This window comes from Melanerpes formicivorus, unplaced genomic scaffold (genome assembly GCF_026170545.1).
Source record: "Melanerpes formicivorus ecotype bairdi unplaced genomic scaffold, bMelFor1.0.p_v2 SCAF_12, whole genome shotgun sequence".
Lineage (NCBI taxonomy): Eukaryota > Metazoa > Chordata > Aves > Piciformes > Picidae > Melanerpes > Melanerpes formicivorus.
The window spans coordinates 9,080,953-9,106,791 of record NW_027142364.1 but is presented as its reverse complement, the minus strand read 5'-3'; the positions used below and the strand labels follow the sequence as shown (position 1 = coordinate 9,106,791).

Below are 25,839 nucleotides of genomic sequence, written 5' to 3'. Positions count from 1 at the left end.
TATTCAAGCCATCAATCAGAGCCAGAGCTTTGCAGTTGCTTCAAGTTGTTTTACTGGCTATCTTATCTTGGTTGTGATAGGTCAAGCAAAATCCTATCACAGTACCCATGGCTTTTGGAGATGTATTATGACTGCTGTTGCTGAGGAGAGGACTGTTTGTTTGCCCTTTGTAGTGTCTGCTAGCAGGAGTTACCTCGCGTGTTGCCAGGAACCTCAGCTCTCCCCTTGGTTTTTCTCCCTGTCTTGGGTATCCTGATCAGCTTTTGCATCTTTTTGTTTGTTTGTTCAAGCATGTGAAAAATCACATTTTCCTCTCAGCTGTTGCTCTTCTGCATGAAGTCATTGTGAGGGGAGCAGGGAAGAGCACTGCTGAGCTCTGCTGCCAGAACGCCTCTTAAATTCATATGGGCTGACACCAAGGCCCGGAGAGTCTAAGGTCATTTTTGCTCTGTGACCTTGGTGAGTTCCTGCTGCCTGTTGCTCTGCTATCAGAGTTGGACACCAGTCTATCTTCTTTTATTATTAAAGAAAAATAAATATACTCATTTCTTAGTAACTTGAAGCTAATAATTTGTTGGCACAGTAATAGCTCCTTTTAAGCAGGAATTGACTGGGTCCTCAGAACAGGAGATTTCTGTGTTTCTGTCAGTGCTGTGCATGTGGTAATGTCCTTGAGGTGTGATCAGGGCTTTTTACATATGAGTATCATTCTGCTGAGAAGTGCATCTGAAGCAGAAAAAAATGGAGTTCACAGAATCACAGAGCTGTTTCACTTGAAAAAGACCTCTAAGATCAAGTCTAACCTTCAACCACTGAGTCCAACCTTCAACCTCCATGGCCATTAAGCCATGTCCTGTGCCACGTCCACACATCTCTTGAAGTTACAAGAGTTTGCATTCCCTGCCAGGTTACAAGGTAATCAAGTGACTGTACACCTACCTAAGTCAAGGTCTTTAAGTGTTATGAAACCTGCTGGGTGAGGCTTGAGCCATCTACATGGAAGGATTTGTGTTAGTATTATGTTGATTCTTGCAGAATTTTTCCAGGCCTAGGATGGTGTTCCTGCCATCTGGTGAGGCCAAGAGCTTTATCTCCTTTTCCACACTGGCAGGACACCCTTGGATACAAATTTGTTTTCTGTTCTTTCACGGAGTGTGTGTTTACTCCATCTTCATTTCATATAAAAGTAGGTGCCTGAAGGAATTGGAGACAAAACCTACCAAGATGAAACCCATTCTTGCTATTGCATCCTTGATTTAGTTAGTTGGAATGCAAGATCTTGGTCATACAAGGCATTGTGTTGTGGAAGATTTAAGTGTTAGTTAGAAAGTATGATGGACATTATGTCTCCTTTGCCCGAGCCATTCTCCTTTTAAAATTAAACTCCAGAGTAGTTGGTGCTTTATCTATATCTATCAAAGAGTGCTTGGCCATTGGAATGGGCTGCTCAGGGAGGTGGTGGAGTCACCATCACTGGAGGTGTTTAGGAAGAGACTGGATGGAGTGCTTGGTGCCATGGTTTACTTGATTAGATAGTGTTGGGTGATAGGTTGAACTTGATGATCTCGAAGGTCTTTTCCAACCTGGTTAATTCTAATTCTATTGCTTCCAGACAGTTCATAGAGTCATAGAAAGGTAGGGGTTGGGAGGTCATTGAGTCCAACCTCTGCCAAATCAAGATCACTTTGGGCAGGTCGTACAGAGACACATCCAGACAGGTCTTGAAGGTCTCCAGGTAAGAAGACTCCACAACCTCACTGGGCAGCTTGCTCCAGGGCTCTGTCACCCTTACAGTAAAGTAGTTTTACCTCATGTTGAACTTCCTGTGTTCCATTTTGTACATTTCCACTTGTCCTGGAAAGAGGATGTTGCCACTGCTGGAAAGAGACTGGCACCTTCTTCTTGACACCCACCCTTCACATATTTATAGACATTAATAAGATCTCTGCTTAGTCTTCTCCAGACTAAACAGCCCCAGGTCTCTTGGCCTTTTCTCGTCAGACAGATGTTCCAGTCCCTTTATCATCTTTGTAGCCTCTGTTGGACACTCTCTAGTATACCTCTTTCCTTCTTGAACTGGGGAACCTAGAACTGGACACAATACTCCAGATGTGGTCTCACCAGAGTAGAAGGGGAAGAAGAACCATCCTGGACCTGCTGGCCGCACTCTTGTTCATGCACCCCAGCATACCATTGGCGTTCTTGGCCACAAGGACACATTGCTGTCCCATGGATAACTTATTGTCCACCAGGACTCCAAGGTCCTTCTCCAGGGAGGTGGTGGAGGTATTCAAAAGACATGGGGATGTGGTGCTTTGGGATGTGGTTTAGTGGTGGTGGTGGGATTATGAGCTCAAGGTGAGCAGCTAGATGTGATGATTTCAAAAGTCTCTTCTACCTCAACAGTTCTATGATTCTGTTCATCACCTCCTCTTCTCAGCTCTGGCTCTGAGGCATACAGGGACATATGGGCAGCTGCTGTTTATGTTTTAATGACAGCTTGCTAAATGATTCTTTGAGAAGAAAGGTGTTACTCGTTGGGATTGTTCACTAATACATCCATATGCCTATCACCCCTTCTTAGAACAACAGAGTGTCACTTTGTGCATGCAGACAGGAAGCAGTCTTTGTGCACTGATGAACAATCAGGCATCAAACTGGGATCAAAAAGGCTGTCACAGGTACTACAGTGTGCTGCATTAATGCTGTTTCTGAGAGTTGGCAAGTTCTTCCCCAGCAGGGCTGTGGTCTCACCCCAGTGCATGTTGTCTGATCCTGGAAGGACTGCCCTGCCCTGGCTGTGGCTGCTGGTTGCCCAGAGAAGTTGTGGACACCTCGTCCCTGGAATTTTTTAAGACCAAGCTGGATGAGGCTTTGAGCAACCTTATCTAGTGGGAGGTGTCCCTGCCCATGGCAAGGGGGTTGGAGCTACATGATCGTTAAGGTCTTTTCCAACTCAGGCCATTTCTGTCATTTCTATAACCTGTCCTTGGTGCTTCTGTGAGGTGGGAGATGCAGTTGGTTTGTCTCTGCACTTTGCTAATGACAAAACATGTCTGCTGTAGGGCTTGGGTTTTTGGCCAGGCACTTAACTCTAATTCAGACTTTTTTTCCTTGCAAAAGAAAAGGTGAACAGGATCATAGAATCATAGAATTGTTTTGGTTGGAAAAGACCTCCAAGATCATTGAGTCCAACCTTCAATGTAAGACCACTGTGGCTATTAAACCATGTCCTGCAGTGCCAAGGAAACACTGTGGACTAGGAAACACAGGGAGGGCTGTGGGGGTTTTAATTCTTTTTCCTGGTGTTTTTTTGATGAGTTTCTTGTGGAAGCAGGATATTTTTCTCCTACATGAAATTTCCTCCCAGGAATAGCTAGCCTGACCAGCTCAGATTTGAAATGTAATGCTGTTTGTGGATTTGCACTGGTTTGGGCTCAACAGGAGACACCAGTTTATTTTGAAGAGAAGGCACGAGAGGGAAAGAGTAGAAGGCTGAAGATGGATGCCAGGGGACAACACAGTGGCCCCTGTAACTGTAAATGTCTAGGGTTTTAGCATAGAGTAAATCTAAAGGGAAGTCTGTGCTACCCCAAAGCCTGTTTTCTCTCCCTTGTGCTGTCATATCAAGCTCATGCATAATTAAACCTAAAACGTATGCTATTTTCTGTCTAAAAGTATGTAACCAAAATAATAACAGCTTTGGTAGGAAACAAGGCTGTTAGGAGAGACTTAGCAAGGGCTCTAACTCTGTGAGTGGAAGTACAACTCAGTCTCCTACCAGGCTCCCTAGGAGCAGGAGCGTTTCAATTTCACTTGCTGCAGCCTTGATACAGAATTTTAAGAGGAGCAATGTCCTCATTTGTTAGTGCACACACCCACCTCTCTTGCCAAATTCCTCTCTTGTGTTTCTAGAAACTGAAACAGCAGTCAGGTTTTCTCGAAATGCTCCACACGTGTTGCTGTCTCTGCTCCTTTGAAAATCTCTCTGTCATCTGCAAGCAGAGGGAGTGCTCTAAACCCATGGGCTTTCAGAAGTAGTTTTGAGGGTTTTTTTCCCCCCTTTGATCCATAACATTTACACCAGTTTGTCCATCTCCACACAGATAACAGCAGGGTTGTTCACTATAGAGTCTGTCTTTCCCAAGTCAACTTCAGAGGCAGTAGAAATGATGATAATTAATTTTCTGCCCTTCAGAAAAGCCAATAGCAGAGAGATGAACTATGGCTGTGAAGGGAGCTCCTAGAAATCTGTGTACCACCGGTGAAGGGTGATTGGGTCTGACATGCAGCCCTCTGAGTTGTATGGGGGCAAGCTGCTGTAATCAATGATCCAAATTGTGGCAGTGGTGAGTAGAGCTGTACTCAGAGAAAAGCACCTCTGCCCCCCTCTTCTTCTATCCTCTAGAGAGTCCTCCACTTTGGAGTACTGCCTTCTAGGCTCTCCAAACCAAGGCTTAGTGTTTCCTTTCGTTTTGGCTGAAATTAGCACCATAGGCTTCTCCAAGTCTTGGTATTTGCACCAGGTGGTTGAGGACTGTGCCATCTGGCTGCTGTGTAGACTCATCACCTCAGAGGTGACATACATGCCAAGAGAACAGATTGGAGGCAGTGCTGGGTTTTTTGAGAGGCATGGAGGTGATGCCATGGTTAAATTGACCAGAAAAGAGGGAGGCTTTCTCTGCAGAAGACCTCTCACTGCCTGGGGAAACTCCCAGGAGACAAACCTCTGTGGAAGCCTGCCTGAGTACCCAGGTCACCAGATGCTTAAGAGGGGCTAAGGATCACTTTCACATGTTTCTGCACTGGTTTTGCACCAGATTGAAGCCCTAAATCTATTGTGAAAATAGGGCCTCAGGGGCACTGTGAAACATAGCTTTGGAAATGAATGAAAAACTGTATGACACCATAGCCTTCCATCAGCATACTCTGTGGGACACATTGGTTGCTTTAAAATCTTTTGTTTAGTCTGCTATTATTTGGGTATGGAGTTGAGTGGGAAATTTCTGGTTAGAATATAATAGAGCATCATAAACTCTAGAGGCAGTGATGCTGTATCCATTGTCTGTGCAGAGCTTGTGCTGCTACAGCCCCAATCCAGGATTTGGTAATCCAAACAAACAAACCCAAGGGCTCATTTAGCAGTAAAAATAAATGTTTAACTGTATTTTCTTTCTAATGACGTATTTAATGCTTTCTATTAAGGTCTTATTTTCATTGGTACAATGTAAGGGCTCCAGCCCACTGTAGGCACCACATTCCTTCTTCTCCAGCCTTCAAATGAGACTTCTCATAGAACCGCAGAATTGTAGAGTGGTTTGGCTTGGAAAGGACCTTAAAGATCCTCCAGTTCCAACATCCCTGGCAAGGACACCTTCCACTAGACCAGGTTGTTCAAGGCCCTGTCCAGCTGGCCTTGAACACCTCCAGGGAGGGGGCATCCATGACCTTCCTGGGCAACTTGTGCTACTGTCTCACCACTCTCACTGTAAAGAATTGCTTCCTAATCTCCAGTCTAAATCTCACCTCTTCCAGCTTCAATCCATCCTCTCTCATCCTGTCACTGCAAGCCCTTGTAAAGAGTCATTTTCCAGCTCCCTTGTAGGCCCCCTTCAGGTACTGGAAGGCCTCTGTAAGGTCTTTCTGGAGCCTTCTGTTCTCCAGGCTGCAACTCTCGCAGCCTGTCCCCACAGGGCAGGTGGTCCAGCACTCTGATCATCTTCATGGCCTTCTCTGGACCCACTCCAACAATTTGTTGTCCTCCCTGTGTTGAGAGCACCAGAATATGAAAAACTCAACTCAATGGGCTCATGTTGAGTTTTTCATTGACTGACACCCCCAAGTCCTTCTCCTCAAGACTGCTCTCAGTCCACTCCTCACACAGCCTATATTTGTGCTTGTGATTGCCCCAACCCTGGTGCAGGACCTTGCGCTTGGGCTTGTTGAATTTCATGAGGATGGCTTGGGCTTACCTTTCTAGCCTCTCCAAGTCCCTCTGGATGGCATCCCTTCCCTTCAGCATGTCAGCCAGACTGCACAGCTTGGTGTCCTCTGCAAATCTGCTGAAGGTGCACTCAATCCTGGGGTCCACATTGCTGGCAAAGATGTTAAACAGCACTGGTTCGGGTATCAGCTCCTGAGAGATGTCACTCATCACTGGTCTCCATTTTGGCATTGAGCCATTGGCAGAACTCTTTCAGTGCAACCACCCAGCCAATTCCTTATCCAGCGTGTGGCCCACCCCTCAAGTCTGTGTTCTGCCAGTTTGGTGACCAGGATGTGATGTAGGACGGTGGAGATGCTAAAAGTTGTGAGAGCTGGAGAAATCTCCCAGGGTTTTGCTGAGTCATGGAACTCATTTCACTTAGAGATACACTAAGGAGACTAATGAGCAAGTACCTCAATAGGAAACTTTGCAGCTGTGGGTTGAGTTACATTTATACGAGGGCTGAGTTCCACTGATTTCTTCAGGGAACGCAGTGCTGGCGGTGGTGGTGGAGGCCAGCAGGGCTAATTGCTGCTCTCCCTGGGAGTCTCTCATGCCTGTGGTTTGTTTCATAATTTTTGTTTGGTTGGTTGATGGGTTGGTTGTTGAATGTTACTGGGTTTACAGCACTCATGGGCAGGAAATACTGAAATGGTTTAGTTGTCATTATTTTTCTTCTGTTCTTCCTGCACTGTAGGCCTGACACTTCTCTTGAAATACAAACTCAATTTGTAGTCATCTTCAGTGGCCCAAGAAGGTGGCTCCCTTCCCTTCTGCTCTTGATTTCAGGTGTTGGGAAGTTATGCCAGGAAGTAAGCCTGGTGGAGATGTTTGGTCTCCAGAAGCGAATGTCTTAGCAACACAGGCTTCCTGTGAAAAGGAAGAACTAGAGGAGAAACAGAAGGATTTCATGGGGGGTGCTCAAAGAAGGGAACCTTGAAGACAGATCACTTAGCCATAAAAGATCCTGAAAAGCATGTCCTCTGCATGGCTTTCTGGGAGTAGCTCAGTGCCCAAAGTCTTGGAGAACATGCAGAACGCACGTGCCTCAGGGGAAGCGCTGGCCCGAGGCACACAGCCACTCCTCTACTCACTTTTTGCATGCTCTGTTAAGTACAATTGGAGAAGTTTTTGTAGGACTGGTGCCAAAGTGAGCTTTCTGTGGGTTGGAAAGGAAGGGGAAGCAAGTAAAAGCAAACTGCCTGCTCCCTCCTCTGCTATGAGACAACAGCTGTGAGGAGTACAGAACCAAAAAACTCTCTGAAACATGATGAGTTGTTTAATCAGATTTCCATGCTCGGTCTCAACCTCATGTAAATAATGAATGTGTAAGGGGAAAAAATCCCTTGTGTGTAACTTGAGCATAAATGCTAGGGTAGCTGTCTGTATCAGGGAGAGCAGCATTATACAAACAGGCCACTTTCTCAAAGTGAAAGTTTTGAGGTGGCAGAGCAGCAGTTTTGTAAGGACTCTGTGTGAAGGAAACTTCAAGTAATTGCAGCTAGTGCCTGCTTTCTTCATTTCCACATCTCTCCTCACCCTAGGAAGGCTCCTGAAGGACAATGGGAAATGAACTGGCTTAGCCAAGAATTAATTTCAATCCAGTGGTAAATGGGCACAGAGAAAGGAAGTTATATGAGGCAATGAAAGGAGACAAAGTAGGGAAGTCAGCTAAATAGCACTATAAAGAAAATATTTCAGAATGAAAGTAATCATCATCTTGTTACAGGAGTGTGACAAGTAGCCCTGCCAAGGATACAATCAATGTGTTTCTTCTTTCAGTTATGTCTCACACTACAACGCTTTACAGTTGCTCTTAGAATTAAATTAATGTCTTGAGTTTTAAATAGTACAGCATAAATCTTCCAGCCACTCCACGACCCAAGTATCTGCGACTGCAAGCTAGCTGCAGTTCACCAGTTCCACTTGATTTCATTTCAGACTCATCCTTGCAAGCCAAACCACAAAACAAGCTTCTTGCCCAGTGGAAAATGAAGTGCAGGAGGCTGTCCTTGTGCTGCTAACAGGAGGCTGCAGGGAGCAGAGCTGGCTCCTGCTGAGGTTCTCGTTGGGCTCAGCTAGCCATCTTGCCCGCTAGGCAGAGAATGCTGGTGCCTGGGTACAAGTTAGATGACTGCAGGTCTAACTGAGGAAGGTAGTTTTATACCCTGGCTAGTTTATAGAGCCCTATTGAGCAGCAACCTGATGTAAGGAAAGATGAGGAGAGCTCCACTCCTGTGGGCACACTGAAGAGGTTTTTGTCATCTGCTCCCCTATCCAAGCACCATAAGAGGCGGCCTAGCAGAGCTCAGGGTTTTATTTGGCTGGGAAGAGGAACTCTGGGATGTCTGTGTGCTCTCGGATGTCTTACTCAAAGCTGGATTGGTATCTCAGAGATGTGCCCTGTGCTTGACATCCATTGTCTGCAGTCCCTGGGGTGCTTGTCCTGCTCAGTGTCTGAGGAATGAGAGGGCCTTTATGGATGAGCTCTTTCCTCCAGGCCCCGTGCCCGAGATGCTGCCCCTGGCAGATGTGGGTCTGGGCGTCAGGACACGAACCCTGGACGGTGGTAACACGTCTGCTGTGCCTGCCCCCATGTTAAAGGGCTCTCCTAGGCTATCTCTCCTAGGCTATCTCAGAAGCAGCAGTGACATTGGTAGTATGTCTTTCTTTCTACTGGGGATGAGCATTTTTCAAGGAAGAACATTTCCATGGTGGCCCAGCTCTTTTGTTTTTTTGCTGTCACCCACTAGAGCTACCTGGAAGCACAAATGCTGTACAACCTGGAAGAGTAATGATGAGTTAAAAATAACCAGAGCTTGGGTGTTCTTGAAAGAGATTTAGCTGGAGGATTGGCTTATGTCCAAAGTCACTGTCCCACTCTATCACTTTACACCTCACTTGTATGGTGAACCCTTCCCAGGGTGGAGCCAAGGCAGGAGCTGTTGCAGGGTCACAGCTGAGGAACACATGAGAAAACAGAGGCACCTGTGAAGGGCTGCTGTGAGTGTGCCTGTGGGGACAGAAGGATGGATGGGCAGAAGGAAGGAAGAGCTGCTGCTCAGTGGTTATTTTTCCAAAGGAGTTCAGAAGATGCAGAGAACTGAATGCATTTCATGCTGGCCTTATTCATTGCTTTTGTTTTCAAGGGGGAACTTTAGCACTGTTTTAAGACTTAGGTTCTGCTTTGTTCCCACTGAAGAAATCAGATACTGGCTGTGGATTTAACTGCTGAAGAGGTGCTGATGTCTCCAACTTTTTCTGGAGCTACTCTTTGATTCTTTCCTGCTGATATGTTGTTTTTCTTCCTCCTAAACCAGAGGGCAGCCATCAGGTTCAGAGGCTATTTTCCATAAAGTGATTGCCCAGCTCAGTCTGTTCTGCCTCTGAAGTTTGTCTCCCAAATAAAACAGTTCTTCACATATTTCTGTAAGCTACGTTGCTGCCTTCACTGGGCATCTGTGTGTGCTGAGGAGCCCTCTGGGTCCCACAAAGCCTCTTGTATTTGTGCTGTGAAGACTTGGGCTGGACAGTGGGCAGTGCGGGTGAGGAAAGAGTGACAACCAGAGGGAAACTTCAGCCTTTTTCCTTAGCTGAGTTAGTTTGTTGAGTCTTACTTAAGCAAACATTGCTTGAATGCAGTTGACAGTATTTGCTCAGTGATCCAGTGGAATGTCTGGGATATTTTTGTTTTTCCTCCCGAGCCAAAAGCAGGTTTTGGCTCCAAACCCTAAAGCCGCCAGCCTGAGGCAGCGTCTCTGCAGTAGGGGGTGAGGAGAAATGAGCTGCTCTGGCTGGCATGGAGCTTCCTCTGTCCCAGAAGCTGGGCCTGGTAATTGTTGCAAATGACTCTATAGCTCTCTTTGCTTTCACTGAAATGAAACATGAAACTAACTGAGCTGCAAGGCAGCCTGCTGCAGCCCTGACCTCCCCAGCTACCCAGCGCTGGAAGCACTGCAGGCGTAGTGCATGAGGTCACGGCCATCAAGCTCCCCACCAGCCACCCTCTTTCCTGGCAAGCTCTCCAAATGCTGCACTGTGTCTCCCAGCACTGAGGGACCAGCAGAAATCCTGCCAGGCTGCCCAGGGCTCCTCTCAGAGAGTGTTTCTGTAGCTTTGTGAGCAGGGACGGGAGGGTCTCATGCTGTGTGAAGGGTAAGTGTTCAGGCAGCAGTGGCCACAGGGAAACATGCCCTTTTAATCTTAGGTTTTCTGATATTTATTTATTTGTTTGCTTATTTCTGTCTCTGAACCGAAAAAGGCAATGTCTAGTATACACTACCACCACATCTCATCCAATCTTCTGATGCCTTTTGGAGGCACTGGAGGATATGGGCTTTGTATCCTGACAGCTTTGGACTTCACTAAGCCTGGTGGGATGTCCAGCAGCTGCAGCTGCTGGAGCACAGGAAAGTCCAAGCATAGGTTCTCTGAGTAGCAGCTTCTTGCAGTGTTTTCCAGACCTGGTAATGATGTGAAGATGAAGCTTGCCTTGTTCTGGCCTTAACAGAGTGTGCATGCAGGCTGGATGAAGCTTGGGCTTTCTCATGCTGCATGTTTATTTGCATTGGTAAGCCAGAGACCATCTGCATGTTTATCTGTGTGCCAGTGGCAATTCATAAGACAGGCATGTGTCCTCTCAAACCTACCTTTGGCTGCTTCTTTCTTCAAGTCTCCTCTGTACTCCTCTTGAATATTTTGGCAAGTTATTGAGTCCTTAGACTGGTGCTTCTTGTCTGAGTTACTTGCTTACTGGAGGGTCAAGACATCTGCAGCCTGACACAGACCCTTCCAATCAGGTTTTTGTTAGCACTTCCCCTGAAGCTGCCACAGGAGAAATTCTCCTGATTTTAGGAAGAAAATGGCTTATTACTTCAACTTGCCTCAACTTCAAGTGAGGAATATGTCTTAGATGAAACATAGCCAGTTGCTGCAACTAGATTTGAGACTAAAAGAGTGTTTCTCTTCAAACACAGATGGACAAAGGGACAGTCATCTATTACTGAGATTGCATAAGATTCAAGATCCTCTCGAGCACTCTCTGGTGACTGCAGCTATGCTGAGTAAATACCTGCTGGCTCAAGTTCAGTGCTCTGTTTGTTTTAATCTTTTTAACTTTCATTGTTTGTTTTGTTGACAGAGACCTTCATTACCTGGTGTGGGAGAGAGACTTGTACTAGAGAAATAATCATTTTCTGTATGGTCCTTTCATCGTGGTCTTGCATAGTGAGAGAGCCCAGAGTCCTCTGTGCATACAGGTTCCTGTGCCAGACTCCCATGCCAAGAGAGCATCTGCCCCTTGTAATGTCATAATTACGGATCTTTACAACTTGGATCTGCTTTCTTGGAGCACTGGTAGTCTATGAATCAGAGGGAGAAAAAGAAGTTGAGCCTTCCAACTTTAGGCACCCAGCTGAGGCTTGTGAGTTAGGATCAGTATGGACTTAGGGTCCATGGGGGAGTAAGATCTGAAGTCAGATCAATGCAGGCATGATCTAAGCTGTTCTTTATCGCCTATGAGCTGCAAGTAAACTCTTGACCCCTGGACCATTCACTGGATAAGGAATTGGCTGGATGGCCTCCTTCAGAGCTGTGGTCAAAACTCAGTGGAGACCAGTGACAAGGGGTGTTCCTCAGGAGTTAGTACTGGGACCAGTGCTGTTTAACATTGTCAGCCACATGGACAGTGCCATTGAGTGCACCTTCAGCAAGTCTGCTGATGACACCAAGCTGCAGTCTGGTTGACACACTGGAGGGAAGGGATCCCATCCAGAGGGACTCAGGCAGGCTGGAGAGGTGGGCTTGAAGTTCGTAAAGGCCATGTGCAAGGTCCTGCACCTGGGCTGGGGCAATCACAAGCACAAATATAGGCTGTGTGAGGAGTGGATTGAGAGCAGTCTTGAGAAGGACTTGGGGTCGGTGAAAAACTCAACGCGAGCCAGCAATGGTTACTGGCAGAAGGCCAACCATGTCTGCAGCAAAAGAAGTGTGAGCAACAGGACGAGGGAGGTGAGTCTCCCCCCCTGCTCCGCTCTCATGAGACCCCAGCTGGAGTACTGCATCCAGTTCTGGTATGCCCTGCATAAAAAAGGAGCAGGAGTGGAGTGGAGCAGGTCCAGAGGAAGGCCATGAAGATGATCAGAGGGGTGGAGCACCTCCTCTATGGGGACAGGCTGTGGCAGCTGGGGCTGTTCAGCCTGGAGAAGAGAAGGCTCCAGGGAAACCTTAGAACAGCCTTCTAGTACCTGAGCGGGTGGAGGGACTTTTTACAAGCCCACTCCCCTGCAGGTGTTCAAGGCCAGACTGGTTGAAGCCTTGAGCAGCCTGGTTTGGTGGAAGGTATCCCTGGCAGTGCCAGGGGAGTGGGAACTAGATGATCTTTAAGGTGCTTTTCAACCCAAACCATTCTACGAATCTATGAATCAATATGAGCTCAGTGATAAAGACTGCAGCATGGAAAGTAAAAAAATGCCTTACTGCTGCTGACAAGTTGTTCTGCGCTAGAAGCGAGGATGTCTGTGGCAGCTGTTCAGCTGCTGCATTGGTCTTTTCAAAGCTGGTACAGTTTTGAGCCTAGCTGTTGATAGCTATTTTCACTTTATGGCCAGTGACTGAAGGGGTAGAAAAGAGGATTGTCAAAACTCTCAGGTATTCCATGTGTCCAGGACAGTGCATGAGAGATGACATTGATTAATCTTCATGTCCTTGGACAAGAGACATCTCAACACGTCAGTTGGCTGCAGCTGTGTTATGAAGGGGCAAAACTGCAGCACTTGTACCTTGAGGGCAGTTTTGTCAGATGCTGACACTGGTGGTGGCAAGTCTCTAGAGTGAAATAAGGAGGTTTCCAGAGCATCTTGGCTTTTGCTATAAAGGTTCAATTGTTGGCAAGCCTCAAGTGTATTTTATGTCATGTTGAGTGACAGTGGCTTGCCAGGGAGCAAAGGATCAGAAGGAAAATGCCAGTCTGCTATAGAAAGGCTGGGAAGGGTGTGGGTAATTTGTAACATGCACAAAACGTCATTGCGATCTTTATCTTACAGAATCGTAACATTCTAGAGAGGTAGAGGTTGGAAGGGACCTCTGGAGATCATTGAGTGCCAAAGCAGGGTCACCTAGAGCACTTTCCAAACCATTTGTGTGAGTGCCAGTCTTTTGCCCTTTTTGGGGGCAATAGAGGATCTGTCCGGCTTAAACCAGGACACTGCCTCAGCTGCTCCTCACCAGACCCTTCACCAGCTTTGTTGCTCTTCTCTGGATGCTCTCCAGCAACTCAATGCCTTTCTTGTAGTGAGAGGCCATGAGATGGTGCCAAGAAAACTTGCCCATTGATCTCTATCTTTTCAGAGCAGTATGACTTTGGATCTATGTTAAAATGCACCCCAGTATGTTCCACTTTGGTCTAGAGTGTGCTGTCTGCGTGTGTTGAGTAGGCACTGTGAGCTCTGAGGTTCTCTTTTCAGTTATTCTGCGGGACGTAAAGGGACTCGGCTCCCATCACTAATAAAATAAAGCAGACCACGGGTAAGTCTTGCCCTGTTAACTGTTCCAGTGCTGGTGTTTTCCACTGTTAAAAAGCATATGCAGCTTTAAAATTTCAGATTTAACATATTCCCAGTGCAAAGCACAAATATTTATAGCCAAAGAATAAAACTGGCTTCCCATTTTGAAGTGGCACTGCTATGAAATTGCTCTTTTGGCAGGCCTAATTAAGCCACATGGACTTCCAGTGAGGTTCTGTAAGCTTTTTCCTTAATTATGGCTTAATTTAGATCTCTTGAGTTTAACAAAACCTATGAAGCTTGGAGCAAAATATTTTTCTTGTGGAAAACGTTGTTTACACGGACTACAGATCCTGTGTTCCTTGTGGGCATGACTTTTAATGTGTTTAAATGTGGAAATCCTGGTGGTTGTTTTTTCCTTTGCATTTCTTAATGTAGCTGATACTCTGTGTGTAATACAGCTCCTTGAAAGAAACTAGGCTGAAAAGTGAGTTTCTTGATGCCTGGAGTAAAATGCACATGAGGTTGTAAGAGACCAAGCTAGGGCCACAAGATTCTGCCTCAAGCAGTTACTGCTGCAAGAGACAGATTAGAAGCAATTTTGCTTCTATGTCGTCGTTCTTCAATGCACCATTTTGATAGCAGCAATAAGCAGCATAATCTGCGTCACGGTGTTGGTGTGGTGCTGGCCCTGTCTTTGCTAGAGAAAAGCCTTTCTCCCAGAGAAACTGATCTTCTCTTGGCAAGTGGAAGAAAGCCTCTTTAGCAGCTGCACAGACTTAGGGGAATGTTCCTGCAGAGGCTTAATACTGAATTTTGGTATGGACCTCTCAGTGAACCTGATGCTTGGTGAACAGGATACTGTCAGGCCACTAAAGCCACTTTGCTTTAGCTTGTCATCCAGTCTGCACACTATTTACTCAGATGAACTAGACAGAGAAACAGAGATGATGTGATTAAACTGAAGTAGATATATTACTGGTTGTTTTTAAATGTGTTTCCTTAAATTGATGTAAGACTTGTCTCAGCCATGCTCAGAATGAACAGCTTTGAGCTATTCCTCGCTTAATACTTAAGCAGAAGCAGCAGCAGTGGTGGAAAAACAGGGTCATTTGGGGAAAAAAAACATTCCAACAGTTTAAAATCCTCAGCTGTGATCACACTTTTCTGACCCCCTGCAGCTCTGCATTATCAAACCAAGAACATCTCAGTCTCCCTCATATTAGTGTTTGAAGTGTGATACAAGTAAGTCATCTGATTTCAACCAGAAAGAAAAAACATTAAAGGTGGTTATCAGCAGGGCTACCTGGGGCTGCTCCACTGGCACTGGGGAGCATGAGCTTAGAGGGATGGTCTGGGCTTTCAAAGCTGGGCTTGCCAGGGGAGCTGGAGAGAGCCAGATCCCTTCAGACTCGGAGACTGAACAATTTCAAGATAGAGTTTGCGTGGTGAGGTCAGCAGCTGGAAAAGCAGGTGTCTGGAAAGTGATCTGAAAACTGGTCTACTGAATATGATGGGGAAATGGGAGTTTTGCAGGAGCAGGATGCTTTTGTCTTCCAGATAAAGGAAAGTTCCCTGGGATGGCAGAAAGACAGTAGGTCACAGTGAGGCCAGTCTCCACTCCCAAGTAACTAGCAACAGGACAAGAGAAAATGGGCTTAAGTTGTGCCAGAGGAGGTTTAGGTTGGATATTAGGAAAAATGTCTTCCCTGCAAGAATAGTCAGGCATTGGAACAGGCTGCCCAGGGAGGTGGTGGAGCCACTGTCCCTGGAGATGTTCAAGAGGTGTGTAGATGTGGCGCTTCAGGATACAGTTTAGTGGTCAGGGTAGCTGGGTTACCGTTGGACTCAATGATCTTTAAGGTCTTTTCCAACCTTAATGATTCTATGATTCTAAGCCCTGTCTGCTGGCTGTATTTCACCTGTCTTTGCTTTTTATTGCAGGTTACGTATTTGGGTAAGATTTCCACAACAGGGATGCAGTTTCTGTCAGGCTGCACAGAGAAGCCAGTCATTGAGTTGTGGAAGAAGCACACGCTGGCCAGGGAGGATATTTACCCAGCTAATGCCCTGCTGGAAATTCGCCCTTTCCAAGTCTGGCTGCATCACCTGGACCTCAAAGGCGAGGCGACGGTGCACATGGATACCTTCCAGGTGGCACGGATAGCCTACTGCACTGCTGATCACAACGTCAGCCCAAACATCTTTGCTTGGGTCTATCGGGAGATCAACGATGACTTGTCCTACCAGATGGACTGCCATGCTGTAGAGTGTGAGAGCAAGCTGGAGGCCAAGAAGCTGGCCCATGCCATGATGGAGGCCTTTAAGAAGACTTTTCACAGCATGAAAAGCGATGGCCGGATCCGCAGGAACAGCTCCTCAGAGGAAGTATCTCATGAATTTGAGTCTGACGATGGTTGACTGAACTCATCCATGGTTCAGCAAGGGCAAAAGTAGCCTGGGGAAAGCAAGCTGATAGATGAATAAGCAACAACTGAAACTGGGGAATCAAAGGACTGCCAAACACTTGTCTGACCAGCTTTCTAAATCTAAAGAGGAATTCAGTACCTACAGATATGCATCATTAAAGTCATTATATTACATTGAAATCAGCTGCTGTTACAAAAGTCAGAATAAAGCTCCCTCCCTCATCTCTCTCACCCATCCATTATAGTCTCTTTCTTGTCGCTGTAGTACCATCAAGTAGAGTCATTCCTGTTTGTCTTAGAAGCCTGGTCAGGTTTCTAAGTTGCTCCTTTGGCATTCCTGGCTAGGGGCTGATGCACAGGAGCGAGTAGATCTGGAAAGCCCTAATGGTCCCCAAAGGATGTTTCTCCATGAAGCATCACAAGAATCCTTTGACCATACATAGGCTGAGAGAGCCATTCATAGCCTTTTAGACTAATGGCCTGGCATTCTGCAGTTAATTTACATTTCACAGATAGGAAACAAAAGAAGTTGCTTGTATGTACACATTATATAATATGCTAGCCTTTATTTTATTCATTGTACCCATTTTCTTAGTGTATCATCTGCTACCATGTCTTTCACCCAACACCGGTAGTTGCCGTTTCAGACTATCTACTGCAGGATACCAAAAAGGAGTAGGCAAAAGTACTCCTCAGGTATGGGCTAGGGGCAGAGGAAGCCAGGCTGTGCATTTTCCAGCCCTGCAGGAGTGGACCCACTGGTGAGAGTGGAGGGACACTTGGGTCTGTCAGTGTTTGAACTGTGACTTCACATCAACCTCAGGTCTGCAGTGACAGGAGCGTAGTAGCCCCCACTCCGTGCGATCAGTCCCTGCACTGCTGGTCAGGTGGCCCTGATGGGATGGAGCTGGTGGCGGCCAGTGGCATGGCCAGGGCTGCGTGCCCACAGAGATCAAAGGAACCAGGTCCTTAGGAGGCAGGAGGTGGAGAAGTTCAGGCCAAGATTTGTGTCTCTTTCCTTGCTCGCAGGTACACAGAGTCATGCCTTTCTTAAATGCAGATGTTTAATAAACCTCAAATAAAAGGAACCACTCGTTGTTTCACTTGCTGTTTTTTAAGGCCGACAGCAGATCAGTAGTTTGCAAGTAAGGCTGTTTCTGGAGCTCACTTTGTTGGTGATGATGGTAGCATGAGGGGCACTAGGGCACCACACAGACTCCAGAGCAAGCTGGCCAGAAGCAGATAGCTCTGTGTGTATCTGGAGACAAATCTGTGTGAGAGTGTCTGGCTGGGTCCAGCCTGGGCATGGAGACATACTGAGGGGGCCCCACACATCTTGAAAATATGCCTGTTGCTTCACAATGTATAGAACCTGTTCTGCAGCAGAAATGCAGCTGTACTTCAATTGAAAAAAACACACACCCAATGTTTTGAGTTAAACTTGGGAGTTTTAAGTTGTCTTTCCAGTGCAGACGCTGTGGTTTTATGTGTGTGGGTTCTGTGTTCAGTTCGTTTACTGGAAGGGAAATGTTAATTTATTTCCATGGAGTATGGCATCAGTCTCCATGGGAATTACCTTTAATGGTTTTAAATGCTCCTCTTTTAAATATTTAGGCAAATCATTTCTGTGAGGTGGTTTGGTTTGGTTGTTTGTTTTGACTTTGCTCTGTGTGGACCTGACTTACACATTCTGCTCTTCAGGAGGTGGCAGAGATACCTCAGACCTGGCCAGCTGAACCGGGCTCTGCTGCGGGGGAGCAGTCTGTACCTTGCTTACAGGGAGCACAGAATGGCTTTGGTGCAGCTTGAGGTGGTGGGAGAGAGGTTGGCATCAAAAACCAGGAGGAGTGGCTGAGACCCTGTCAGGCTGTATGGCCATCCAGCATGACCTGGGCAGGCTGGAGAGCTGGACAGGGAGAAATCCAATGAAGCCCAACAAGGGCAAGTGTAGAGTTCTGCATCTAGGGAGGAACAACCCCACGGATCAGTACAGGGAGGGGCTAACCTGCTGGAGAGCAGCTCTGGGAAAAAGGACCTGGGAGTCCTGGTGCACAACAGGATGACTATGAGCCGGCAACCTGCCCTTGTGGCCAAGGAGGCCAATGGCATCCTGTGGTGCATCAAGAAGCCAGCAGGTCTAGGGAGGTTCACTGACCCCTCTACTCTTCCCTGATACAGCCACACCTGGAATACTGTGTCCAGCACTGGGATCCCCAGTTCCAAGACAGACAGGAACTTGCTGGAGAGGGTACAGCAAAGGGCTACAAAGCTGATGAGGGGACTGGAACATCTCTCTTACAAGGAAAGACTGAAAGAATTGGAGCTTTTTAGTATACAGAATTAACCAGGTTGGAAAAGACCTTCGAGGCCATTGAGTCCAACCTACCACCCAACACCATCTAATCAACTAAACCTTGGCACCAAGTGCCTCATCCAGCCTCTTCTTAAATACCACCAGTGATGGTGACTCCACCCCCTCCCTGGGCAGCACATTCCAGTGGCCAATCACTCTTTCTGTGTAGAATTTCTTCCTAACATCCAGCCTAAACCTCCCCTGGAACAGCTTGAGACTGTGTCCTCTTGTTCTGGTGCTGGTTGCCTGGGAGAAGAGACCAACCTCTGCCTGTCTACAACCCCCCTTCAGGTAGTTGTAGACAGCAATAAGGTCTCCCCTGAACCTCCTCCAGGCTAAGCAACCCCAGCTCCTCATAGGGCTTGTGCTCCAAACCTCTCCCCAGCTTTGTTGCCCTTCTCTGGACACATTCCAGCAAGTCAACATCTTTCCTAAACTGAGAGGCCCAGAACTGGACACAGGACTCAAGGTGTGGCCTGACCAGTGCTGAGTACAGAGGCAGAATGACTTCCCTCCTCCTGCTGGCCACACTGTTCCTGATACAGGCCAGGATTCCGTTGGCTGTCTTGGCCACCTGGGCACACTGCTGGCTCACATTCAGCCAGCTGTCAACCAGTACCCCCAGGTCCCTTTCTGCCTGGCTGCTCTCCAGCCACTCTGACCCCAGCCTGTAGCACTGCCTGGGGTTGTTGTGGCCAATGTGCAGAACCTGGCACTTGGATGTGTTCAATCTCATGTCTTGGACTCTGCCCATCTGTCCAGTCTGTCAAGGTCCCTCTGCAGAGCTCTCCTACCCTCTAACAGATCAACACCTGCTCCCCAGCTTGGTGTCATCTGCAAACTTACTGATGACAGACTCAATACCCTCATCCAGATCATCAATAAAGATACTGAACAGGATGGGGCCCAGCACTGATCCCTGGGGCACACCACTAGTGCCCGGCTGCCAGCTGGATGTGGCATCATTCACCACCACTCTCTGGGCTCGGCCCTCCAGCCAGTTCCTAACCCAGCACAGAGTGCTGCTGTCCAAGCCACAGGCTGACAGCTTGGCCAGGAGTTTGCTGTGGGGGACAATGTCAAAGGCCTTGCTGAAGTCCAGATAGACTACATCCACAGCCTTCCCCACATCACTGGATCCCAGAGAGCCTCCAGCCACCACATCTCCCACCAGCCCTTCTCTATTGGTACAAAGAAGGTCAAGCAAAGACTTACCCTGGTAGGCTCACGCAGTAGCTGGGATAAGAAGCTGTCCTCCATACACTCCAAGAACCTTCTAGACTGCCTCCTCTCTGCTCTGTTAAGTTCCCAGCAGATACCTGGCAGGTTAAAATCACGAATAAGAACAAGGTCTGATGATCTTGACACAGCCTCTAGCTGCCTATAGAATAATTCATCAACCTTTTCATCCTGGTTGGGTGGTCTATAACAGACTCCAACCCGGATGTCAGCCTTATTGGCCTTCCCTCTAATTCTCACCCGCAGGCACTCAATTTGATCATCCTTGATCTCTAGTTCCATGGCATCTGGAGCCTCCCTGATGTACAGGGCCACCCCTCCACCCCTTCTCCTGCACCTGTATCTCCTGAAGAGCCTGTAGCCATCCATTGCAGTGCTCCAGTCATGTGAGTCGTCCCACCACGTTTCTGTGATGGCAACTACATCATCACTTTCCTGCTGTAACAAGGCTTCCAGCTCCTCTTGTTTGTTACCCATGCTATGTGCATTAGTGTACATGCACTTCAGTTGGGCTGATGGTTTCAGCCCTGACTCCAGCTTACCACCCCCAGACTCCTGTCTGGGGGGACTGGTTTCAACCCCTTCCCCCTTCAAATCTAGTTTAAAGCCCTGTTTAAAGCCTAGTCTGGAAAATCAAAGTCTGAGAAGGAATCTCATGAATGCTTAAAATACTTAAAGGGTGAGTGTTGGGAAGATGGGGCCAGAGGTGCCCAGTGACAGGACATGGGGTAATGGGCACAAATTGAACACAAGAATTTCCACCTGAACATGAGGGGAAACTTTAATTTAAAGGTGCTGGACCACTGACCCAGGCTGCCCAGAGGGGCAGTGGAGTCTCACATCTCTGGAGGCATCCCAAACCTGCCTGGACATGTTCCTGTGTGACCTTCTCTAGGTGAACCTGCCTTGGCAGTGGGGTTGGACTCAGTGATCTCCAGAGGTGCCTTCCAACCGTTTGTTGATTCTGTGATTTTGGCAGCTTTCAGAACTGCTTCTCTCTGAATCTTGGGATGATCCAACGTCTCCAAATGTGTCTCTGCAAAGGATGAATTTTTTTTCTTCCCTCCATGCCCATTTGGCAGTGAAGGGTCACATGTGGAACAAAACAAACCTGTCCTGCTAGGTATGCCTCTGTCTTTGGGAGCAAAGGGGGAAAACAGGCAAAGCTTTCTTCAACTTTTGATAAGTTATTTTGCTCAGAGCTGTAAACATGTGTTAGTTCCTGTACTTGTTTGGGTGCTCTGCCACCAAAGCTGCTGTGAGTCAGCTGCCAAGGGTGCTCAAGGATAACAACAAAAGCAGGTTTAATAATATGCCTTTGCTGCTTGTCCAAACTAAAAATTGACATAGCTGTACAGCTTTTTCTCAAGGTAATTCTGAGACTTCCCAAAGACAGCAAAAATAAGCCTCTTCTACTCAACTATTACACCCTGAAAACACACTCAATATCTTGAGTTTCACCAGAAATGCAGAAGAAAAATGCTGTGACTCTCAGCACAGAGCTCACGGCTAACCTGAGGAGACCGTCAGGGTGATACCCAGAGAGCAGGTCTCCTGCTGAAGCACCATTACCTCTAATGCAGAGAGGTTTCTGCAGGGCAAAAGCAGGTGCAGAACCTGTCCTCCATTGTTCCTCAAAGCAGCTCACAGAGTTTCCACAGACTACATAGTTTAGGGATTACCAGACACCATTACAAGTTGCTGCTTCTGGTTTTCCTGTCCAGTCCAGAGCAGGGCATCAAAAGCAGCATGCCCAGCAGATTGAGAGAGGCTACTCCACTGGTGAGAGTGAATTCTGGTGAGACCTCATTTGGAGTATCCACCTACAGGGCCCCCAACACAAGAAGGACATGGACCTGCTGGAGCAGGTCCAGAGGAGGGCCACAAAGATGATGAGAAGGCTGGAGCACCTCTCATACATGGACAGGCTGAGAGAGCTGGGGTTGTTCAACCTAGAGAAGAGAAGGGTCTGGGGAGACCTTATAGCAGCATTTCAGTATCTGAAGGGGTCCTACAAAAAAGCTGGGGAGGGACTGTTCAGAAGGGCTTGTGGTGATAGAATGAGAGGCGAGGGTTTGAAACAGGGTAGATTTAGGTTGGACATCAGCAGGAAGTTCTTTACAATGAGAGTGGTGAAATACTGGAACAGGTTGCCCAGGGATGTAGTTGAGGCTCCATCCTTGGAGACATTCAAGGTCAAACTTGGTGGAACATTGAGCAACCTGATCTAGTTGGACATGTCCCTGCTGACTGCAGGGGGACTGGACACAATGATCTTTGAGGGTCCCTTCCAACCCAATGCATTCTATGATTCTAATTCCCTGTTTTACCTAAGTAACTCCACTGGAGTGATCAAGCTTAACGTCTCTCTGCAGCCACACTGCACGCAGCTGCTGGTCTAACACACAGCAGTTACCTCACAGCCCAGTTATGCTGCTGACACGGAGTCATGGAAAACCTGCCAACAAAACAGAATCCCCATCACTCCAGCAGACAACAACAGACCTCATTTTTCGTTATAACTTGGCAATTAGGTCGGAAGAAATTCCTTTGGAGAGGAGCTGTTCTCCAGGATTTCCAGCAGAACAAACTGCTGCTGCTGGATTAGCCGAGACGCGCTGCGGCCCGCAGGCAAAGCGCGAGTCCTGCTTTGTTCTTCACACTTTGAAAGGCGTACAGCAAGTTCTCAGGAAGTTATGCAGGGGGAATGCAGCCACCTGCTGCACAAGGCCATGCTGCCTTAGGAGAGCTCAACACAGTGCAGCATTGCTTCACAGAATCACAGAATTGTGCCCCCAAGATCACAGAGTCCAGCCCTCAACCTACCACCACCACGGCCATTAAACCATGGCCCAAGGCACCACATCCACATCTTTCTTGAACACCTCCAGGGATGCGATTTTGACACCTCCCTGGGCAACCTTTTCCTCTTGTAAACATGTGGAGCACTCTCAGCCTGCCAGGCACCCTGGCTGTGGCTTGGCTGGGCTGTGAGAGCTCTCCACAGCCAGCAGCACTGGGACTGTCCTGGCCCCATGTGCCCAGCAGTGGCTTCTGTGCCAGAGACATGTGCACCAGCTGGGACCCTGACTCCCATCCCATGCCACCATCCTGACATCAAGACTTCTATAACCTGGGGTCATACAGGCATCATTCCCCTGCTGCATGCACACCCACAGAGACCTGTAATGAGTCAATTAGGAAGCAGTGGGCAATCAATGCTGGTCATCCTTCTGCACACTGCAGGAAGGAGACCGTGGCCTTTCATCCCCTGCTCAGCACAGACTAGCACATTGGCTTGCAAACACTTCCACAACACTGGTAAGAAGGGGTGCATTCTTCTGACAGGTCACACAAATCTAATCAGAGCAGGCTACCTGCAGAAGACAGTGCAACGGCCCAGGGAGCAGAGCAGGGCTCACTGTAAGTGACAATGACCTCCCTGGGGTGTCAAGGACAGGTGGAACATGACAGCAGAGGAGTGGTGCAGGGATTGCACAGCTCCTCTCACGGCAGACCTGGCTCCAGCTCTTCCAGGGTCTTTCCTCTGCTACTGAGCAGCAAGAGGAGAGCCAGAGGGACGGGAGATACGAGTGCCTTTTCCTTGTGTGGCCAGAGCTGACTTGAAAAATACAAAAGAAATCCACCTGGAAATCCTAGAGAAAAATCACATCTCAAATCGTTTAGAAGAGCCTAGGTAGATGCAAAGCACAGTCTGTGAGTCAAGCACAGTTTCAGATTTCACCTGTTTCTGCACTGGGATAGGTCTGGCAACTTTTAAGTACATAAAAATATCCCACAGTTGACTGTATCATCATTTATGTTTTTTTTTTCCCCTTTCTAGAGAACTTTCCTTTGAACTTCCTCTGCATATCTCATTACCTTCTTGGGATCTGGGAAAGCTGTTGTTACTTGAAACCACCAGGTCTGGAAACCATTAAAGATGAGATTGAGCCAAGGAGCACTGGCATGGTACTAAGCACTCAGCCCTCAACAGTTTAACTCAACTGTGCAATAAAACCTTGATTGACTATATCCTCAATAATTATGTCTGCAACTATTTCTACTACCTGCAAATGAAAGGCAGCTAATTGGAGATAGCAATAACTTACTTTTTCACATGCACATGAGCCATATAAATTTCAGAAAGATCATTTGCTTTCTGAGAATGAGATTCACTTCTGTCTGTCATTCCCAGAACATCTCTGCTGCCCACAGCCCAGCCACATTATGCATCATTCACAGGACTCTCATGTTTCTGCTCTTTCCAAGAACAATTGCAGCAATTATAATTGACAAGAAAATAACAGAGAATGTAATGCACAATGGGAATCAGAATTGTTTTGGTTGGAAGAGACCTCTAAGATTATCAAGTCCAACCTTCAAACTAAGACTCCTGTGGCCATTAAACTATGTCCCAAAGTGCCATGTCCACAAGTTTCTTGAACGCCTCTGGGACGGTGACTCCACCACCTCCCTGGGCAGCCTGTTCAAATGCCTGACAAAGACATTTGCAGCAAAGACATTTTTCCTGGTGTCCAACCTAAGCCTCCCCAGCACAATTTCAGGCCATCTTCTCTTCTTCTGTCACCTGATTCTAGGGAGAAGAGACCATCTCCCACCTTACAGCAACCTCTTTTCAGGGAAGTGTAGAGAACAATGAGGTCTCCTCTCAGCCTCCTCCAGACTAAACAACTCCAGTTCCCTCAGCTGCTCCTCATCAGCAATACTAAAGCTTAAAGAGCTCTAACAGTTCACCTACAACATGAAATAACTGACTAAATACATTCAGAAATTCCTTTTGAAATCTGAATTTATAGGGACATCCAGAGATCCCTGAGCCTAAACCCCCTGCCAAAGCAGGATCACACAGCAATGCATATAGATGGGTCTTGGAAGTCTCCAGAGAAGCAGACTCCACAACCTCTCTGAGCAGCCTGCTCCAGAGCTCGGTCACCCTTGCAGTAAAGTTTTGGTCACACTGAGGTGGAATTTCTTGTGTGGAATTCATTAGCCCTTTGTCTTATCACAGGACAGCACTGAAAAGAGACTGGCAGCTTCTGCTTGACACCCATCCTCCACATATTTGTAAACATTAGTAAGATCTCCTCTCAGTCTTCTCTTCTCCAGACTCAACAGCACCAGTACATTTAAATCCCAACTGCCAGCTTTTAAAGGGATTAGGGTAAATGGCTTTTATTCTGCAGTCACAATGCCATGGCTTTCAAACACATCTTGCCTTTCCCCTTCAGAAGGAAAAAAGGAAGAATTTAAGTAATTCACAGCAAAGCTACAGCATCTGCTCCTGCTCTGATAAATGTTTCCCTTTAGGAGAGGCAGTTCTCTCAGAACATCTGGCTTTCATCTTCAACAAATACAACGACTCAAAAGCATGAGAAAAAGAATAGAGAGACATGATGTTCCCAGCATATTGAGCAGCCAAAAGGTCTAATTAACAGAAGTAATTAATACCTGGTACACAGTGCTGCTCCAGAACCTGTCATACAGAAAACACAGGCTCACACAATGGCAGGTTAAAAGGGACCCCAAGGATCAGCTGCTCCATTCTAGTCTTAACCTTACTGAATCTTAAAAATGTCTATTTCCCTTGGGACATGATTCCAATGTCTGACTGTTCTCAAGGGGATACATTTTCTTCTGGAGTTCAATGGGAATCTCCCCAGTAGCAACTTGTCCTCCATCAGCCCTTGTCTTTTCCATGGGACTCCTTGTGAAAAGGGAGTCTCCATCTTCCTGGTAGCCATCTTTTGTCCATGGTAATAAGGTCTTGTTTCCACCTCATCTTCTCAAGGCTGCACAAACCCATCTCTCTCAGCTTCTTCTTCACATGGCAGCTCTTCTAGTCCTCTGATCATTCTTGTGGCTCTTCTCTGGATACTTTCCATCTTGTCAGATGTGTCAGGCAGGGACTGCTGATCTGCTGGAAGAGCAGCACTGTGGGGCTGATGCCACTAGAATTTTCTCAGGTGTGGGAGGCTCCTGAGCAGAACTTGTTGCAGCTTAGGAAATCATTGTATTGACTGCAGCTGTGAGATGCAGCCTGAGGCCAGCTTGTGAGCATACAGACAGAATTACAGAATCATCATTGAATCACAGAATCAAGAACCCTGAGTCCAGCTGTCAGCCTAACACCACCATGGCCATTAAACCAAGGTGGCAGAAGGGCAGCTGGCTGTCAATGCTTTTTTAATTTCTCTTCTGCCTAAGCTACTGTGCAGCATTTTGATTGGGAAGCTCTCCTAATTTAGATGTTTAAAATTTAATTGTAAGGCTTTGTGTGGTAGCTCAAGTGACCCTCCTCTGGACCTG

At 47.2% G+C, this 25,839-nt stretch overlaps 1 protein-coding gene and 1 long non-coding RNA gene across 4 annotated transcripts in view; one reads left to right on the top strand and one right to left on the bottom strand.

The window, feature by feature from the left end:
* PID1 (phosphotyrosine interaction domain containing 1) overlaps positions 1-17,023 on the top strand; it is an 80,640-nt gene extending 63,617 nt beyond the window's left edge. For all 3 annotated transcript variants that reach the window (XM_068145209.1, XM_068145208.1, XM_068145210.1), the window contains one exon: positions 15,433-17,023. In XM_068145209.1, the coding sequence (XP_068001310.1) occupies positions 15,433-15,909 (477 nt within the window). In that variant the 3' untranslated portion in view covers positions 15,910-17,023. The remainder of the gene's footprint in view (positions 1-15,432) is intronic.
* The window catches only part of LOC137444480 (uncharacterized), a 37,753-nt gene that overhangs the window by 8,116 nt on the left and 3,798 nt on the right, over positions 1-25,839 (bottom strand). The window contains exon 3 of the long non-coding RNA XR_010988173.1: positions 19,486-19,589. This is a non-coding gene — a long non-coding RNA (uncharacterized lncRNA). The remainder of the gene's footprint in view (positions 1-19,485; positions 19,590-25,839) is intronic.